This window comes from Ursus arctos, unplaced genomic scaffold (assembly GCF_023065955.2).
Source record: "Ursus arctos isolate Adak ecotype North America unplaced genomic scaffold, UrsArc2.0 scaffold_7, whole genome shotgun sequence".
Classification (NCBI taxonomy): Eukaryota; Metazoa; Chordata; class Mammalia; order Carnivora; family Ursidae; genus Ursus; species Ursus arctos.
The window spans coordinates 68,743,708-68,764,272 of NW_026623089.1; the positions used below are offsets into that span (position 1 = coordinate 68,743,708).

At 42.9% G+C, this 20,565-nt stretch overlaps 1 protein-coding gene across 1 annotated transcript in view; it reads right to left on the minus strand.

The window, feature by feature from the left end:
* LOC113259021 (pecanex-like protein 2) overlaps positions 1 to 20,565 on the minus strand; it is a 261,570-nt gene that overhangs the window by 213,250 nt on the left and 27,755 nt on the right. The window contains exons 9-10 of the mRNA XM_057308828.1: positions 17,030 to 17,165; positions 3,090 to 3,235 (exon numbers count right to left, since the gene is read on the minus strand). Of these exons, the coding sequence (XP_057164811.1) occupies positions 3,090 to 3,235; positions 17,030 to 17,165 (282 nt within the window). The remainder of the gene's footprint in view (positions 1 to 3,089; positions 3,236 to 17,029; positions 17,166 to 20,565) is intronic.

Here is a 20,565-nt window from a genome sequence, read left to right on the forward strand (position 1 = left end):
GGGCTGACTCCTTCTCTCGTTTCTATCTCTGTCTGGTGCTTCACCTCGGAAAAGGCTTCTGCAGCCCCCTGTTCTGACACGAGTGTCCCTTCTCCCCTAATTCCCTCTACTTCAGGCCTTTATGTATGTCCTTCACGGGGCCTATTCCAGGCTGCTATTTCAGCCTACCTCGTGCATTAGAATGCAAGCTCTGTGAGGGCAGGGCTCTATGCTCAGTGCCCAGTGCAGAGCCTCACACAGGGCAGGTGCTTGGTGTTTGGGGCTTTTTAATTTGTTGAATGAATGAACAAATGAATGAAGTGATGCCCAGACGGGCAGCTTTTTCTTTTAGATGCCAAACCGGAAAACTAGATAAATGAAAATAAAACCTACGTGTATTGCAAGATGGGGTAATAGCTGAATAAAAAATAAGAGACAATGAAGGAGGGGCGCCTGGGAGGCTCAGTGAGTTAAGCGGCCAACTCTTGATTTCGGCTCAGGTCATGATCTCAGGGTCCTGGGATGGAGCCCAGTGTCAACTCTGCACTTATCCGAGAGTCTGCTTGAGATTCTCTCCCTCTCCCTCTGCCCCTCCACCAAGCAGAAGGCGTTAAGCTATGGGAGTTTATAGCACTGATTAGCTCAATTTCAGTGCTTGTAATTCACCAATTTCTTCTACTTCCTGCCCAACCTTTACCATTTGTTTTTTATTATGTATACTTTTCCTTTGCAAACTTCAATTTGGCAATTCAAGTTCATTAATCCATGCGGAGCTTTAAATACAATGTTCCGGGGCGCCTGGGTGGCACAGTGGTTAAACGTCTGCCTTCAGCTCAGGGCGTGATCCTGGCGTTATGGGATCGAGCCCCACATCAGGCTCCTCCGCTATAAGCCTGCTTCTTCCTCTCCCACTCCCCCTGCTTGTGTTCCCTCTCTCGCTGGCTGTCTCTCTCTGTCGAATAAATAAATAAAATCTTAAAAATAAATAAATAAATAAAATAAATAAATAAATACAATGTTCCCCAATGAGTATCAAAGGTAATTTATTTATGCTTTTTGAAATTTTACTATTACTATCAGAGTAAAAAATGTAAAATTTATTGCGTAAATTCCTGCTTTCTTAAACGGACCTTTCATATCATTGCTGTCCTGACTAAGAAGGCAAGCTAGGGACGTGTGCCATCATACAGCCCTACCTTGTACTCAAGGCCAGGCTGAAGACCTGACTTCTCATGCCTGGAATCTGTATTTTTACAAAGCTCCCAGGTGATTCTGATCCACAGTCCTGTTTGGGAAAGACTCTCTCCTTGCAAAGATCCCAAGCTGCTAGGTTTTTCTAGGGTAATGTTTGGGTTTTTCTTCCCCTGTCCTTGCTGTCAGCTCGGGGTATATGATGTCTTATTTCCCCTCTTAACTGGCCATGAACTGGAAAACGAGATCCCCTCGTGTGCTAATAGATGCCTGAAAATAGGCTTATATGGGCTCTGAAGATGGGGCAATTTCGCCTATGAATTAAGGGCCTTAATTTTAGTGTCTGGGCTTGACAACATCTACTTTGCCTACCCTAATTTCCTTTTATTTTTATTTATTTTTCTTCCTTCTGGGTTCTGGGCTACATTCCAGGTCATAATAACAATAACAGCAACTAATATTTAAAGGACACTTTCTATGGCTAACTTGATTTAATCCTTGAAATCTCTCTGTATATAGATCATCCCCATTTAACAGATAGGAAACTGAGGCACAGGGAGGTTTCATACCCATCCTTACATCACAGCACTAGTAAATGGTGGGCACTGGGCCTGATCCCCAGGGGCTCCCCACACCAGTTGAGGGGACCCACGAGTAAGGGCGTGGTGCTGTCTCTACACATCCCCGAACACTGCCTTCAAACCCAGTATGACCTGCAACAGAAGTGATTAGAACTATAAAACTGTAAACTTTTAAAAACTGCAATAATCTTCATCAATCTTTTTTAGACCTTAATTTAATTTTCAGTTAATCTGTTGCCCCTGAGTGAATTTAAATAACACACCTAGAAATCTGTAGAAATATTTGTTTCTAATATGAAGGGCTAACACAAGGTAATCCAACTTCCAATAATTCCTTTTTAACAGAAAATAAAGTTAATATTTCAGAAAAAAAAAAACCTGCCTCATCTAACAGAATGGATTCTCTTGGACCATTTCAGTTACGTCTGAAATGTTCATCTTAAGTGTGCGCCCCTGGGGTGACATAGCCTTGTTAGAAAAACCATTATAACTCCATTCCCTGACTTGTGGGTTCTGAAATTTACTATTGTAATTTTGCATGACTATAGTTTTTTAGTATGTGATCACACCATTTAAGACATTACTATAACAAGTAGTCACTGGGGGACCAACTATAGCAAGGCAGGGAATCAGCCTTCCCACTGCCCCCACTGGCTGCCATTTAGCTGCGAAACTCTGCATTTGCCGATGACGGTGTCAGTAAAGGCATCTTGAATTTTCAAACCAACACTCCCATCAGGATTGCAGGGCCCCTGAAGATCAAAATCCTGTCCTTTGTCGTGAGATGGGGAGGGGAGGCAGAGGTGGAAATGGGAAGACTCCGACCTGGCCCCATCTCCACTGCGCCTTAACTAACTGGACCCTCTCCCGTCTCCCTCCCCGTCCACTGACTACATCTCCAACCCCACACTGGATCAATGGAAAGAAGAGGCGAGAAAGAGTAAAAGGGTTTAAAAGGAAAGATTAACATTCCAACTGGTGTATCTCTTCATTTGCCCTCATCTCCCCCTGCCCACGTCCAGTTGGCCAGGCCCTGTGCTACCCATGGAACCTCAAGCCTTCCTACAAAAATATGGAAGCCACGAGGAGACCAATGCATAACCCCGTCCCCAGAGCTAACCTTAAGTCTAAACCATGTTCCCCAATTCTCCTATCTCCCACTGTCTCCAGTTGTCAGGATCTCATCGTTTTGCCTTTGGGTTTGCAGCACAAAAGGTACGTCTTGAAAACGTTCCAGAGAACCTTAGCAAGTGGCAAGTTCTTTTTACAAGCATGCGAGTGCACTCTTATGCCCCCATTGTGTCTCTCATCCATACATTTGCGTGCTCAGCGGCTTACCGATCAAGTAACGCCAACAAGGTAAGTCGATCGTACCAGACTTTAATCCACTTGCCAGGGAAAATGATGAACTTGTAAAACTGCTCTCGGTTAAATTTTCCTTGTGTTGAAGAACATGACGAGTCTTCCAGATCCTGACTCAGATGCTTTTAGGTACCAAAAGAAACAACAGAGAAAGGGTTTCATACTGACATGTTACTGTCATAAATATACCTCATAATAACAAAAGTACAAAAAGCAGATGTTCCAATTCTGAAACGTAAACCAACATATTTCATAAAAATGGGACATAGTTCATAAAAATGGGTACTCCAAGAGAAAGATAATGATCAACAAAAAGAGTCTTTCTTACCAACACACTTCAATTCCATTATAATGTGCCAATAAATTTATGCTACTCCTATCAAAACACTGCTGTTAATTAAGGCCAAGAAACTGCCGTGAAAATAATTCTCATAAAAGATCAGAATTCAACAAAAGATCTGAAATGGCTTAATTTCTGAAAGGTATGTTATTTAACGTAATGTTGAAATAAATATTTACATTTTACTTAGAGTACAAAGATTTTCATTGCCAGTTTCATAGGTCGTTGATGAGGCCTGAGACAAGAAACACTGAGATATCTATAGAAAATATCTAAACCAATAAAACAAATGGGAAACAAATGCGAAAATTTAATTCCAGGTTTAAAATGTGTTAGCCCCAAATTCGTCTCCAGTTGGCTCTAATCTTGTGGAGAAGAAATTAACTTTGGAAAAAAAAAAAAGCCTTCATCCACTTGTCTAACATACATAGTGAGTCACTCTTAGGAGCTTGGCACAAGGTTGGGCGTGGAAATATAGGGAAGAATATGGTGGACGCAGCCCATGGCATCCCGCTGCCTGTAGGAAAACACCCCTTAGACATCTAACAGTCATGTAGACTCAAAACCAGACACCAAATGCACACCAGGGCCAGCAACACACATACAAAACAAGAGCTGGACTCCACACCAGAAAAGCAGAGGGGACACAGCACTTGACGAGGTGAAGCTGAGGGATCTGCGGGACAGAAAGGAGGAAGAAAAACTTGTGAGGGCAAAAATCAAAATTTATTTCCTCTGACACCTGATACCCTCTCTGAAACATCAGCAGTGAAAACAGCGTGTTACGATGGCATTTCCAGAGACTACACTTGCAATTAAACATCGGTTCATGGTTGTCTCATGTATTCATTAGCAATGAGGCAGAAAATGTTCGAGATTGCTAAATTTCTCAGAAAACTAAAGATGAGCCTCTTCGAATCTAATGAATTTAATACTGACCTCTGTCATAACCATCTCCATCTTGGGGCACCTGGGTGGCTCAGTCGGTTAAGCATCTGCCTTCGGCTCAGGTCATGATCCCAGGGTCCTGGGATTGAGCCCTGCGTCGGGGTCCCTGCCCAGCGGGAATCCTGCTTCTCCCTCTCCCTCTGCCCCTCATCCCCACTTGTTCTCTCTCTCGCTCTCTTTCAAATAAATAAATAAATAAATAAAATCTTAAAAAAAAAACTATGTGGTTTCCCTTCTTGTGCTCTTAAATAGAACCTCGAGGGCACACCTGCACACCTTCTCACTGTCAAGCTCCGGCGCATTCCATGCTCCTCCTGCCGTATCATCAGTGAGAGCCCAAGACTCCGGGGTTCCTTGGGGTATTGTTCCCTACATTGAATAACACGAGGTACCATGCTTTTTAAAAATACATCGTTTTATTAAATATGGAGTCAATGCAAATATGCATCTTTTAAATGCATGTCGGGTGTAATAAAAACAACAACAACAACCCAATTCAGTGACTAGCTGTGTGGCGATCACCCAGGATAAGAAAAAAAGCATTGCCATTAGCAGAGAAATTCCCGGTGGGCCACTGCTCGGTCCCATCCTCTTCCCTCTTCCTTCGAGGGATCATCACGGTCCTGAATGCTGTGTTTATCATTCCCTCTCTTCTCTTCTGTTTTACGATGCTTACATCCACAACCTGAACACCGTTTAGCTTTGTGTTTTTGAGCGTCATAGACAGGAAGTCACAGCATATGTGTCCTTTTGCAACTTGCTTTTTCCCTTTTCCGCTCCATTCCACATGAGCTTCCTGAGACTGGTCTGTTTTACAGCTGTGGCACCCATTTTCACAGAATAATGTCCCATTACATGGATATACCACAAGTTGCTTATCCATTTTAGGATATTGGATATTTAGGGTATTTTCTTTTCTTTTTTTTTTTTTTTCCACTATTACACTGCTGTGGACATTCTTGGATGTGTCTCCTGGTACATATGTGCAAGGATTTTGTAGAACATAGACCTAACATACGCTTAGAAATGGAGTTGCTAAGAATGCAAATGTTCCACTGTACCTCGTGTTCAACTTTACTCAGGAACAAATGGACTTTTCCCAAAAATGCACAAATCTATCACAAACGCAATTACTGGATATGAGGGAATGTTCAATTTACTAGAAAACACTTTGGAAAAAAAAGATTTCTGAACAGATTCTCTCCCACCCCCAGCAGGTAAATGTCACGTTGCTCTATGTCCTCACCAACATGTGACAGCACCAGGTAATTTTTAATTTTGGCCAATCTGCCATATAAAATACTTCAGTTTTATTCAAATTTGCATTTCCCTCATTATTAATGAAGTTAACCATCTTTGTCCACTTCTAGTTTTCTTCGTGAAATCGTTTTTCCTTTTCTCCGTTGGGTTGCTTGCTGGCCTTTCATTGGTTATACATGTCTATGTGCACGTGTGAGTGTCTATACATATATGCACATATATGATCAAGACCATTATTAATGATATATGTTACAGATATTTTCCTAGTTTGTGGCTTGTTTTTTCACTTTCCTTATGGTATTATTGATAAATGGGTGTCTTAATTTAAATGAAATATGATGTATCCATTCTTTCCTGTAAAGAGCAAAAGCTTTGCACTTTTTTATGCCCTGTTTATCAAATCCCTTTCTACCCCAGACTTGTAAGGGTATTTGATTATATCATTTTACTTAAAGTTATAAACTTTTGCCTGTCACATTTATGTCATTGGTCTACCAGGGATTTCTGTTCATGATATAAGGGTCCATTTTCTTTCCCATAAAGAAAAGTATTGTCCCAGTGCCATTTATTAAAATGTTCATCCTCGGGGCACCTGGGTGGCTCAGTCGGTTAAGTGTCTGCCTTCAGCTCAGGTCTCTCTCTCCCTCTGCCCCTCCCCCCGTTCATGGTCTTGCTCACTCATTCTGTTCTCACTCTCTCAAATAAATAAATAATCTTTTAAAAAAAATAAAAGTAAAATGTTCATCCTTTCCTCATCAGTTTGCCAAGACACGAATTCCTCTATCGGTGTGTTATCTGAGACATTACATTTTATTTATTTTTATTTTTTTAAAGATTTTATTTATTTATTTGAGAGAGAGAGAGCATGAGAGAGGAGGAGGGTCAGAGGGAGGAGGAGACTCCCCACTGAGCAGGAAGCCTGATGCAGGGTTCGAATCTGAGACTCCGGGATCACAACCTGAGCCGAAGGCAGTCGCCCAACCAACTGAGTCACCCAGGCGCCCTTAGACTTTACATTTTAAATTGTTTTTGCTATGTTGCTCTTCCCTTCATCTCCTCTGGAACTCTGACAAGGAGTACAATAGCCCTTCTGACCCAGACTTCCATGCTTCTTAACCTTCTTTTCTCTTTTCCTCTCCATCTCACCATGCTGCAGCTAAATAATTTGTTCAAGTCTGTCTCTGTTCTCATGTGTCACATCTTCTGTTAAATCACTTAAAGTTATATTTTTATTATTATATTGTTCATTTCGAGTATTTGGTGCTTTTTCAGATCTGCTTGGTCATTACATGGCATTTTGCTTCTTACTTAGATTTTCAACCCCTTCTTTTATTTCTTTATACATATTAGACATACCTAATCCATATTCTGAATTGAATCATTACCATTTCTAAATCCACTGAGAGTGGTGTTTTTGCTTTCTGTTGACTTCGCTGGCTCTTATTCATGGTAGCATGTTTTCTGGTATATTTTATAACTTTTCACCTCATCACATTTTCCTTGGATCTTTATTAGTATGAGTTCTTTGACAGCAGTATTAAAGATCTGTTCTTCCAGATTGAAATTTACCTTTGTTTCTGCTAGGCACTAGAATGCAATATTAACCTGGCACCATTTTAAAATAAATTCTCTGTGTGAGGTGCTTGGATCACCCATGCGATCCAGGGTGAAGAAGGGCTGCAAAGCCACACTGAGGTTTGAGGCAGGTCGTTCTCTCTGCAGTCCCCTTAGTGGGGATGGTGTTGGTAGACTGTGGTTAGTTAATCCTAAGAGGAGGATGTGGCTTCTTGAAGTCCCAGACTAAGTGGAGAGGTTCCGGTTAGACTCCCCACATTGTACTCTGTCTGCCATTCTCTGTGCACAGAGACCACTAAAGACAAAGAATCCCACATGCACACCCATGTTTATAGCAGCAATGTCACAATAACCAAACTATGGAAAGAGCCCAGATGTCCACTTATGGATGAATGGATAAAGTAGATGTGATATGTGTGTGTGTGTGTGTGTGTGTGTGTGTGTAGATAGATAGATAGATAGATAGATATAATGGAATATTACTCAGTCATCAAAAAGAATGAAATCTTGTCATTTGCAATGACATGGATGGAACTAGAGGGTGTTATGCTAACGAAATAAGTCAGAGAAAGACAATTTTCATGTGATTTCACTCATATGTGGAATTTAAGAAACAAAACATAGGGGAAGGGAAGGACCAACAAAATAAGATAAAAACAGAGAGGGAAACAAACCATGAAAGACTCTAAATCATAGGAGACAAACAGGGTTGCTGAAGGGGAGGTGGGTGGGGGGATGGGGGGATGGGCATTAAGGAGGGCACATGATGTAATGAGCACTGAGTGTTATATGTCACTGGTGAATCACTAAATTCTACCTCTGAAACTAATAATACACTATATATAATACACTATATATTAACTAAATGGAATTTAAAGAAAAAAAAGACAAAGCCTCCATGTTCCTCCCTTGCTGTTGGCCATTGCTTGTTGCTTCTTGCTACTATTGGTGAGACTTTTCTAGATGCCCCAGCCCCCTGTAGATCTTCTATTAATAACCTGTATTTTTTTTTGCAATTGTGGTTAAAAAAAATAACACAGAATTTACCATCTGAACCATTTTAAGTGTACAGCTCAGTAGTATTAACTATATCCATATTGTTGTACAACAGATCTCTAGAAGTTCTTCATCTTCCCAAACTGAAACTCTGTCTCCATTAACTACTAACTCTCCATTCTGCCCCCAGGCCCTGGCAACCAATTTTCTTCTTTCTGTCTCTAAGTTTTGACCACTCTGGTTACCTCCTATAAGTGGAATCATAGAGTATTTGTCTTTTTGTGACGGGCTTATTTCATTTAGCATAATGGCCTCAAAGTTCATCCGTGTTGTAGCAGGTGTCAGACTTCCTTTCTTTTTAAGGCTGAATACTCCGTTGTAAGGATGCACCACATTTGTTCACGCATTCATTGGTCTATGGACACCTGGGTGGCTTCCAGCCCTTGGTTATTGCAAATAACGCTGCTGTGACCACGGGCATGTAGATACCTGTTCGAGTCCCAGCTTTAGATTCTTCTGGATACATACCCAGATGTGGAAGCGCTGATCATTCTAATCTGTACTTTTACCTGTTTGCTTGGGCCTTGTATTTTTCCAAAAAGGATTTAAGATAGGCTGTAATTTCCTGTCGGCTGATGTACATAAGACACAGGAGACTGGTAAGAAGGGCCAAGACCAGAACCGGATGAGGAGAGTATAGAAGAGCTGCCATGGCGGGGGGGGGGGGGGGGGGCTGCCTTTTAAAGGTCGCACACATTTCTCTTTGACCTAGACATCAGAAGGTTAGACTCGGGCAGATTTTCTTCTCAATGCAGTGGAAATCCCTGGAGTCGGAATGCCTGGCTGGCATCAGGGGCGGCACACCTGCTTCACTGGACACTGTGGCAGAGCTCTCCAGGGAGGCCCATTTTACCACCTCTTTGTTCCCAGATGCTAATGCAGTGACTCAGCTATGGAACATGAAGTTATTATTCAGATTATAAAATATTAATGCAAAAGGCATTTCAAGGGACAGTTGATCCATCGCAAAGGCAGTATACAGGACGGCCATATACAGGATGGATTGGCTGTATTAGTTCAGGAAAGTTGAGATGGTAAGTGCTGCTTGTGTCTGGGATTCTATTCCAACATGAAAGCTGTGTCATGTCAGCAAGGAGAGCATCTTCTGTTAATGACAAGGAATTCGTGGTTTATAGTAAACCTGCCCCCCACAAAAGGGATCCTTGTCCTTTATGTTCCACGGACAAAGAGTGCCAGGAAAAGAAGACGTGTGCAGGGCTACCGCACTTTACTGTTTTGTGATGTGGGAATTCATGTAGGATGCATAAGGAGGTCAAGGGTAAGCAGCAGCAAAGATGACAGCATTCTTCGGAATTATAAGGAAAATAGTGTCCTTAAGTTGAGGCTTAATATTATGCCCTTTGCTGTTAGGGAAGGTCAGTGTAAAAACAAAATCACATGAAGATCACATCTACATCGTTTGCAAAAGTTATTAAAGATTCTGGTAAATTGTGCTATTTATTGTTCCTTAAATAAAAATCCTCGTTTAAAAAAAAATCTCAGAATTTAACGCAAAGGAAAGATGACTTGACTTCTATATTAGTTTCAGAGTGGGTGGCTGAAACAACAGAAATGTTCTGAAGGCTGGAAGTCTGAGTCTTCTGAGGCCTTTCTCCCTTGCTTGTCAATGGCCGTCCTCTCGGTGTCCTCACGTGGTCTTTGGCCCGTGTGTATCTGCATCTGAAGCCCCTCTTCTTAGAGGGGTACCAGCCCTGTTGGATTAGGGCCGACCCTAAGGACCTCTTTTTCACTTAATTACCTCGTTAAAGATCATCTCTCCAAATACAGCCACATTCTGAGGTACAAATCAGCCTGTAACTTAACTTCCCTGTTGAGAAAATAAGGTTCATGGAATTTCATTTTTTGCCTTAGCTACCAGGGAGTCTCAGAGCTAAATGTTTCAGTGGACTATAGCAATTATTCACAGCCTGTTTTCTGATACAAATTTCAAACTGAAATTTTTCTCATCATTTCAATCATTCATTTACTCTCTCATCCAACAAATATTTTTTGTACAGATTCTCTAAGTCAGATGCTGTGAGTACTATACGCTGAGAATTCAAAGGATAACAAGACGGAGTTTCTAGCTTAAAGGGGTTTAACAACCTCTGGGGGTAGACAAGCAAACTAGCCACGAGAACACGGTGACGCACATACACAAGTATAAACATATTAATCCCTGTATATCTAGAGAAAGAGAGAGGAGTGAGCCATGGGAGCAGGTAAGTTAGATAACACTGGAGGGAGTTGGGAGTAAGGGGTCTAGGGCAGAGCTCCTGGAGAGCATAGCAATGACAGGACTGGCCGGGCTAGGACTCACAATGCAGACCGAGGCTCTGATTTATGTGAATATAGACACACTGGCCAAAATGCTTTTTCTGTCTCTGATTCATTCATTAAGCCTCACCGAAGAACCACCATGTCACACTGCCCAGTAGGCCAGGCTCGCAAATTTTATTCCACTATTTCAAAAAGAGATTAGCAAAAATAGAGTGACAGGGTATAAGTTGAATACAAGTCCTCTTGAAGAAAGAAGGTAAGTGCATTGCTCACACTCCCCATAAGGATCTGTATTTACAGCATAATATTCAAGGCTCCCTTCATGAATCTGAATTATCTGTAATAATTTAAATGATGATTAGGATATTCAGCTCAGAAGGTAGGCAAGTACTATATATATATATGTATATATACATATATACACACATATATATATACATATATATGCATATATATACATATACCTATATATATTCCATTGCAGAAATATTTTTTGATATAATATTAAAATATTAAAGGATGTAAAGGTCCATCCCTCTCGCCCAAGCTACCTGAAAAGTTCTACCGTTCAAAATAATGGTACCTTCAAGAGCTCCATATAGCTAATAAGAATTTGTGGGCACCTGGGTGGCTCAGTCGGTTAAGCATCTGACTCTTGATTTCAGCTCAGGTCATGATCTCGGGGTTGTGAGATGGAGCCATGCATTGGGCCCTTTGCTGGGTGTGGAGCCTGCTTGAGATTATCTCTCTCCCTCTGCCCCCTGTCCCTCCCACCCACACATTTTCTCTCTCTAAAAAAAAATAAAAAATAAAAAAATTGATGATGTTAATCATTGCCACTGACTATGGCATAATTTTGCCATATATTATCTCTAATCCTCAAAACCTTATAAGAACTCCTCCATATAGGTGCTATTATCTTGATTTAAAATGAGAGGAACTGAGGCGCTGAGAAGTCAGGTTGCTTTCCCCAAGGCCCTACTCTAGGAAGAGGACTGTGGGATGCTGAAGCTTGGTTTCCTTCCCTCACTTAGGGAAACCCAGGAGAATCCACAGCTCAGACAGTGCTCACTGGTAAGGTGAAAGGCACCTGCACAGCAAAACGCTTCAAGACACAATATGTATGAGTCCAATTGTGGAGAAACAAGTTAAAAACACAAATTTGAAAAGGAAACCATCAGAAAATGGACACTGACAAAAATAATTAGAATGGACAATAATGGAGACCCAATAACATGTTATTTAAAAGAATTTTAAAGTCAGACTTAGGGCTTGTAGCATGAACTGTACCTAATAAAAGCTAAAATACAAAGGAGGGACTGTTATGTGGAGGAGAGCAAGTGACCAGGTCTACAGAACCCTCAACATCAGAACAGACATGGGTGGGTTTAAGTTGTGGGCCTCCTGTGGTGGGAAGAAGTGTCTTGAAAGTTCCTGAAGGGAGAGGTAGAGGAATGAAGAGGTTACGGTATATGTAGCAGTCCTGCGTGGCACGACGTGCTCTTCCCAAGAGCTGTCAAACCCAGTGCTGGGAAGGTGGAGTTGAAAGGGACTCTGTCTGGTGTCAGAAGTGGGCTCATGAGACATCATGGTGGAAGCTCCCAAGGGGGAGGTGAGCAGAACTGGAAATCCCAGTAGTGACCAAAGGACAAAATGAAAGGTACACTAGGGCTGGGAGGAGTCCTGCCAATGCCCCAAACACCAGGGCCTTCTGCATTGGTTTCCTTAGATGGTAAATCCAAGGGGAAATAATACCTAACTTCCAAGATTTCCTATAAAGTTAACGTGATACCAAATATGAGATGTAATGAGACACCAAACACATGCCCTGCACATAACCAGTGTTCCTAACCTGCTAATGGAATGCTGGTTAAATCTGGATATGAACAACACTTTGAAGGATAAAAAAATGTAAAGCACACATGAGATACGATTCTAACAGTGGCTCTATTTAGCAGCCAAAATTCCAGTTTTCCAAAATTTTACAAAAAGAAAAAAAAGAAGTTTGCAAAATTCCAGGAATCATAAAATATCATAACAAATCTTACATTTTTTAAAAAAATAAACTTCTGAACATGATTAATGAAAAGTATGCAAATATTCATTTTTTTAAGTCAAAATACACTTTCCAGTCGATGAATATATAAGATGATCAGTGACTATGTTCAGGTATTGTAATTACATCTCATCTGTTTCATCTGCTAGTAAATGTCAATATTCTTGTAGACAAAAATGTTTATAAAATATTATATATAGGGGGGAACCTGGGTGGCTCGGTCGGTTAAGCATCTGCCTTCAGCTCAGGTCATGATCCCTGCATCAGGCTCCCTGCTCAGCGAGGAGCCTGCTTCTCCCTCTCCTCACACCCAACTCATGCTCTCGCTCACTCGCTCTTTCTTTCTCTCTAATAAATACATAAAATCTTTTTAAAAGACACTATATATACAACTCCATGCAAATTAAAGGTCCAGGAATATGTTTTTACCTTTTAAAAATGTTTTAAATTTAAAAATAGCAATTCATGAACACATCACCATGGGAGAAAAAATACAAATGGTATATAGGGTAAAAGGTGAAAGTCTCCGTTTTCATTAATCCTTTAATGATAGTAAATTGTGTTGGAAACGCTACCTTTACATTAACCTAGAGCGACCGTCAGCCAGACGCCGTGCTGTGCGCATCTTTGCAATGCTCGCTGATCGGTTTAGGACCCATAAACCACCCGCTTCATGCTACCGCTGGTAATAACAATGATGATGACGCCACTCCTATAGACTGACCTAAAGCCTCAGTTTACAGAGTATGTTCACATACAATACTATCTCATTTCTTTTTTCTTTTTTTTAAAGATTTTATTTATTTATTTGACAGAGATAGAGACAGCCAGAGAGAGAGGGAACACAAGCAGGGGGAGTGGGAGAGGAAAAAGCAGGCTCATAGCGGAAGAGCCTAATGTGGGGCTCGATCCCATAACGCCGGGATCACGCCCTGAGCCGAAAGCAGACGCTTAACCGCTGTGCCACCCAGGCGCCCCAATACTATCTCATTTCTTAATGTGGGCAGGGTGAATGGGTTTGAAGGCAGATCCAGGTGAGGGTAAACGGAAGCAGAAATGTTGTGCTCCCAAGGATCTGACACTGTCTTTCAAGGGACTGGGCCTCCCTCTCAACCAGTAGTGTAATAAAGATGTTTGAAGGTGATTACTCAAATACTACATAATGATACAATGTGAAATTTTAAAGTCATGATTATGAATCAACCAACTATACCCGATGAGCTTAGAAATACATAATGGAGAAACTGAGGCAGAGAGAAGTACCAGTTTATGACACGGATGCGTGGGACACTGTGCTTGATAATACTCAAAGCCCCTCCATGCTAATCTGGGGTTCAGAGGGCAGATCCCACAAGCTCCACGTATGCCCCAAGCTTTGCCCTTCTTTCTGTGCTTGGATGTTAAGCTCTGTGGCCATGGTGACGAAACAGAACATCTCCCACTCGTCTGACTCCTACAAAACGAAGCGGACCAGTCCTACTGGGAACCCCCCCTGCAAGGCTACTTCATTCATTTCATTTGTGCCAGGAAGAATTTCAGTCTTTTCTCTGGTGCGGGATCACCTCCTGGTCACACCGGAGCCTGTAGGATACGGTCCTTTGTTGGAATGAGAGGACTTTGCATAAGGGTGTGGGTTGGGGGGGGGGGACTCCCAGTCCACATGCGGCTCTCATGCAGCCTCGAAGGACAGAGGGAGGGTGGATGGAGAAAGGCAAGTCACTAAACAGTCTTGTCTTCAGAGCCTAGTTCCCTGCTTGTTTTTCCTGAGCTGATCTTAAGAACAACTCCTCGTGTCAGTGCCATGATGCCTCCATGCGCCAGGACTGTGAGCAGGACACCTGCCTTCTGTCTCACTGCCCAGCCTTTGTCCAGGTGGTTTTTCTGCCTCGTGTCAGGTCATCCTCCACATTTCAGCTGAGCTGTCACCTCACTGAGGAACCTCCCTGACCTCCTGCGTCCTGACCTGGGGCTCCCTCTGTCCCACGGCACCTGAGCCCGTCCCGACCATAACCCCCATCATACAGAGCTGATGTATGATGGACATACATCACACTGGTCAATGGCTGGCCAGTGGGTAAACTGCTTGCAGGCAGGGCTGAGTCTTTTTGCCGCTGTACGTGTGACCCTGGCACAGAGCTGACGGTACATAACCCTTCACTAAATAGGCTGGGAGAATGAGCAGGAAACGAACTTCATTTTTCTTTTGTGGCCAGAATCTAGTTGGTGATATCAGTTGAATTTGGAAAGCCAAGCAAGAGAAATTAAAGAATTGTTTCTGGTGTGAGATCTTTATAAATATCTCCTCAGCCTCTAAATATGAGCCTGGATTGCAATCCTCATCCTTCCACTTCCACACCTACATAGGGTAAAACTTTAAAGTTTTTAAATTTTCCTTAAAATTTTAAAAATTAAGAAGACTGGAGTTTGTCAATGAATCTGGTTAAGTAATTGCCAATGAAACGCTAAATATGAATTCAGCTTTTTATACGCTCATATACATAATCACGCCACTTAGAGAATTTTAAATGTAAAGAGTAGTGTGACTCTTTCTGATTTTTCCATGCAATATGTAGTTATTTGCAAGTTTCTGCTCTACCCGGGCTGTTTCTGAGACGTGAAGTGTGCGGGTTTGCTTTCTGATAATCCAAAATTCCTAGTTTCCCTGCGGCCCCACCACTCATGCAATCAATGACATTCACATCTTCCCAAAGTATGTGGGTATTTTTACGTAACTTTGGTCTCCCTGGAGATCCGACATGGACATTCCGGGAGGCAAAGAAGCGCTGCAAGGAGCTAGAGCTTCCCCAGCCTGTGTCAGGGAAAATGTCAGTGTCTCAGAGAAAACCCATATTCCGCCCGCCCCCCAAGTACTTCAGCTTGTGGTGGGAGCTCATGCTGGTGGCTGAGGGAGGGCTGGGCACAGGGCACAGAGTCGGGGGGGTGCAGCTGAGCTCCAGGCCCACTGGAGCACACGGAGGTAGAGAAAACATTGAGGAACCAAAGAGAGTGGTGGAGAGGACGAGGCCACAGAATGTGGGTCCTCAGAGCCGGGAGGCTAATGGCAGGGTCAGTAGACCCCAGGAGTGCACCCTAACCGGGCAGGAGCAGCCATTCCCCTATAGGCGCCACCAGCATACCCAGTGACCAGGATGGGGCCAGGCATCTGAGCCATGGCCAGAGGGGTCGCCCACCTCCACCTGCCTCCCTGGGTCTGGGAAAGGTCCTTCCTGTACCCAGAAGCCCTGGAAAGGAGGAGAGGGAGGTGAGACTGAATACACGGACGGGAAGACAGGCCCTAAAGACTGAGTTTTTGGATTCACTGGACGCTTATTTCCACAGCAACTCCTTCAAGCCTGGAAGGGCTGGTTCCGCTCACTGGGCACTTCTTGGTCCTCTCTCCCGGGTCAGCAGGAATAAGGACTCCAGAGCAATGTGTGGTCAGTTACAAGGTAACATGACCTTTTCTTCACACATCTGACCAATTTCAGCCCACTGTGTTATCAGGCATCTTGTGGAAAAATTGTTACGAAATCATAAAAACAAATATAATACTGTATTTTTTTTTTTTTTTGTAAGTGAGGTTGTCTAGAAGAAATCACAACATTGCCAGGAGGAAGATAAACACAGCAACAGAGAAACTTCACGCTAACTTGCGAGCACCCCTCAGGCTGCACCAGCTGAAGCCATCTCTCCGCAAGGTCTAGCCCCGTGTCCCCTCTTCTAAGGAGCTTCTCCAGTCTCTCTGTCCCAAATGCCCTGCTTGAATCTGTAGCTCTAAGTTCTTGGCCGGTGGTACTGCTTACCTCCCCTGTGATCTTCTGCTCTGACTTCTTTGCTCTGCCTCTCCCAGAGTCATCCTCATAAAGGTGGACCGAATGAGCCAATGAACACTACCAAGTTAGCTCCTGGTAAAATCACGGAACCCTTCATCTTTTAAGCCCTTTGATGATAATGTCATTTGCTCTAAGAATAAAATCTCTCTTCAAGTCGAGATTCTCTTTAAGAATCTCTGAATGTTTAATATGTAAGGCCATCATAAATAAATAAAAAAAAATCCAGATATTTTTCCAACCATGGTGAGCAAAAGGCATCCTAACCAAGGAAGCCCTTGTGGGATCTGTGCATCCTGGCAACCAAAGATCGATGTACACGAATTTCTAATGTGCTTGGAAGAGCAGGAAGACAACGACAATCCTGTTAGTGTCAACGAAGGACACCTGCTATTTAAATGGCTTTTTTTCCCACGATCCTTCAGTAGGCTACCATGAGGTGACATAGCCACAACCCAGCAGCAGTGTAAACTTCAGGGTCAGACCTGACTAATTCCGTTAGGCAATCTGAGCACAAAACAGGTTTCAAGATCCCTGCTCCTGGAACATTCACAACGCGGCCGGAACGTACCCGTGGGGTCTCCGGCTGGGTCCTCCGAGCCACCATGAGTAGCAGCTGTTGTTGAAGCGCGCTGACCGCTGGGTCTCCAGAAGAAGGATCCTGACTCTCGGAAGTGGTGGTGCTGGAGGAGCTGATCTGCATCTCTCTGGGGAGGGCAAAAGACAAGCTCTGGTTACGTGGGCGTATGGAATTGTTCATTACACACGAGCACGGGACACTAGGGATCCCCAGTGCAGGGAGCCGCTAAGCCTTTACAACCGTTACCGTCTTACATGCGCAGTTAAGCGGCTGACATTTGGTATACACGACGCTATCTTCAGGCAGAAGGGCAATCATCCTGCACACATTCAAATGACTCAGGCTGTCCAGAGGTGCCATGTGCAGGGGTAGGTAGGTCGATGCCTGGTGTTCTAGAAATGACGACCTTAATTTTCTACATAGTTAATGGATGGGGAGGTGGAAGCAATAGTTTCTAGCTTCATATTTTGCGAAAACAATAAATAGTAGTCTGGGTAATTCCAAAGACAGCAATCAGGAAGAAACGCTATCTACCATCGCTGCTACCTCCCCCAGCCCCCAACACACTCCGCATCCCCTCCTTGCCCCCCCCAACCCCACCCAAAGCAAAGTAAGAGCACAGGGGGTGCAAGAAATGCCTCAGGTAATTGGAAAAGAGGACGTTACTAAATTAGTTGTAATTTATATTTAAATAGTTTTATTGTCTTTAATCACATATAGGTTGACAGGACGTAAATTAATAAAACTCTTCCAGAAATCTCAAGCCTGGCATCTTTCCTTTGGCGCAGAAAGCAAAAACTAGGACACACTTCTCTATCTGCTTTTCTAGCAGGGTGCCGATAACCTTGAGGGGGCAATATTGACTGCCTACCCTACAGTCATTTCTAATAGAATTCCTGCAAACGTAACTTCAATTTTATTCACGCATCCTAGACGATGGCTTCAAAAGACAGACTAGTCCCTCCCTAGTCCCAGGGGTCAATCCCGGTCATTTTATGTGCATCGCTTTAACCCCATTTACCCTGTGCCAGTGCCTGGCTTTGGGAAGAGAGAACGTATCCTAAGTGGCCACCGTGGAGCAAAGGGGAGACAGCACAAGTTTACTTATTTCCTAAAAGGTAACAAAAGTAAGACACTCTCTTACTCCTGGCCTTTAGATGCTAAGTGAATAAGAAACATTCAGGGCTGGGGCAGCCACACTGTCACCATGAGGAACAAGCCTAAGGACTGCAGAGCTAAGAGAAATTCGTATCCTGATGACAACACCGGGTGTCTGAATTAACCAACCTCGCACCGACCATATCTTTGGACTTCCTGTCTAACGCACTGTGATTTTGGGTCTTATAGAACTTGCAGCCCAACTGCCTCAAGAATGTAGATGCTACATGAACGTAATGCCTTTCTGATTTCTATCCTCACAGTTCATTACGACGTCTCTGACAGGTCTTTGGATCTTTCTTTTTCCTTACTCCTTACTACTGTCTTCACAAACACATAAATATTTATCCCATCGGAACAGTTTGAAATAGTCCCACTGTACGCACACGCGTGTGCACATACACGCTTCTCTACATGTTTCAGACATAATTCGTGACTATTTGATGATACATTCAGTAAAGGCGTCCCTGTAAAGAACCATTCAGGAGATATCATATCTTAAAGTCAGGATTTAAGAAGCAAATCAAGAAGGCCATGAAGTTCACAAACTTAAAAATCCCATCCTTCCGTTATTTGGATGACTGTTCCGCAAACAGTAACATCTTTTACTAACAGAGAAAAGAACCAGGCAGATTTATAAAGGCAATGTTCATTCACACTGTTTGCTCTGTACAGAAACCAGTGTGCCCTGTAATTCTGTTCTTCCATTGCTAGATACAATAGGACTGAAAGTGCCTTGCTCAAACAAATTCGGGGAAATCTAAATCTCAGCAAAGCCAGAACTTCGCTAAAACCAAAAGATTAATCTGACTTCGCCGTCAATAGTGTAAGTGATGACTAGAACCTGGCAGGCGTGGGATGGAAATGTGTGCTTCTGTGGGAAAATCATAGAGAGTGAATAGCACCCTCTATTGGCAACCGAAATAAACTAAGAACGGGCTATTGTGTAAGGTGTAACAGACAGCTGGTAGAGCCAGCCTCCCCCTGCTGGTGCTTCCTGCCACAAACGTGATACAAAGGAAGTGTCAACACACCTCAGTATCTGCACGTTACCTAGCATAGTAAAAATAATAACAACAAATAACTTTTTTTTTCTTATTGAAGCTGTTTAAAAGTCCCGTGTAAAAATCTAGGGTTTGGTTTCTTTTCAAAACCTTTTGGATAAGTTCTAGAATTAAATGAAACGAGACTTGAATTACTGCTCCCCTAATTACTATCTGTGACTCTAAGCATTTGTTGTCCTTGCTCAAATCTCTCACCGGTAAAACAGGGAAGAGATCTCCTGCAGAGGGGTTGTGAGAATTCAATCAGAGGAGGCAGGTAACCACCCAATGGTGTCTCCCCTATAGTAGACACTTAATAACTCTACCTTACCGTTTTATTTCTTTCTGTTGAAGTAGGACCTGATTTTGTTTATTCTCAAACAGCAACATGATTCCAATGCTTTTCATACACATACATTAATTCTTGTTGTCTCTATTAGCATGAATGGGGAGAGAGTGTCACGCGTTCAACTCGCACCTAAGCCTCTTTGTTTTATAAAAAGAGACCCAAACAGCTTATTAAGTCCTCTCTTAACTAACCTCTTTCATGGAAGTCGAGTATTCTAAACAAAGCATGAGGATATTAAGAAAGATCCTTGTCCTAGTTTTAGGACTGGTAGGTCCGAAGCAGAAAGCCTGCCCTGCTTTGTACATACAGGCTTCCTATTTGGCCAGCAGGAGATGATTCAATGTTACAGTCAGCACTGCTCAACCAGAAGAGATCTCCCCCCTTACTTAGATGTTGTTCTTGGGGTCCTGATGTTGTGGCTGTAATCCCTGTGCACCAGCTAGCCCACTCAAGAACCAAAGAGGCAGTGGTGTCACAAAAATTACCCAGTGGACAAGAGTCTTCCTACTGATCCTTAAAGAACGCCTGTCCATCTTATACTTACAGCTCTTCTCAGACTACCTGCTGCTTCTTTCCCCTTTTTTAGCTGTGCACTCTGGGCTGCACAATGATCTAAAGAGTCTCTGTTTGGGGCTCCTGGCTGGCGCCGGTCGGTTGGGTGTCTGACTCTTGGTTTCAGCTCCAGTCGTGATCTTGGGGCCGTGGGATGGAGCCCCATGTCGGGCTCCATGCTCAGCGTGGAGTCTGCTGGAGATTCTCTCTCTCCCTCTGCCCCTCCCGCTCCCGCTCCTCTCCTCTCTCTCTCTAAAATAAACAAATAAATCTTTTTTTAAAAGTAAAAATAAATACACAAAAATAAAAAGTCTCTATTTTACTAACTTCTCTATTTTACTAACTTAAGTACAGAGATTTCCCCTCACATTAATAAATACAATGTGAAAGAGCTGAGTTTTAAGAGAGAGTTCCTTCTCTAAAAC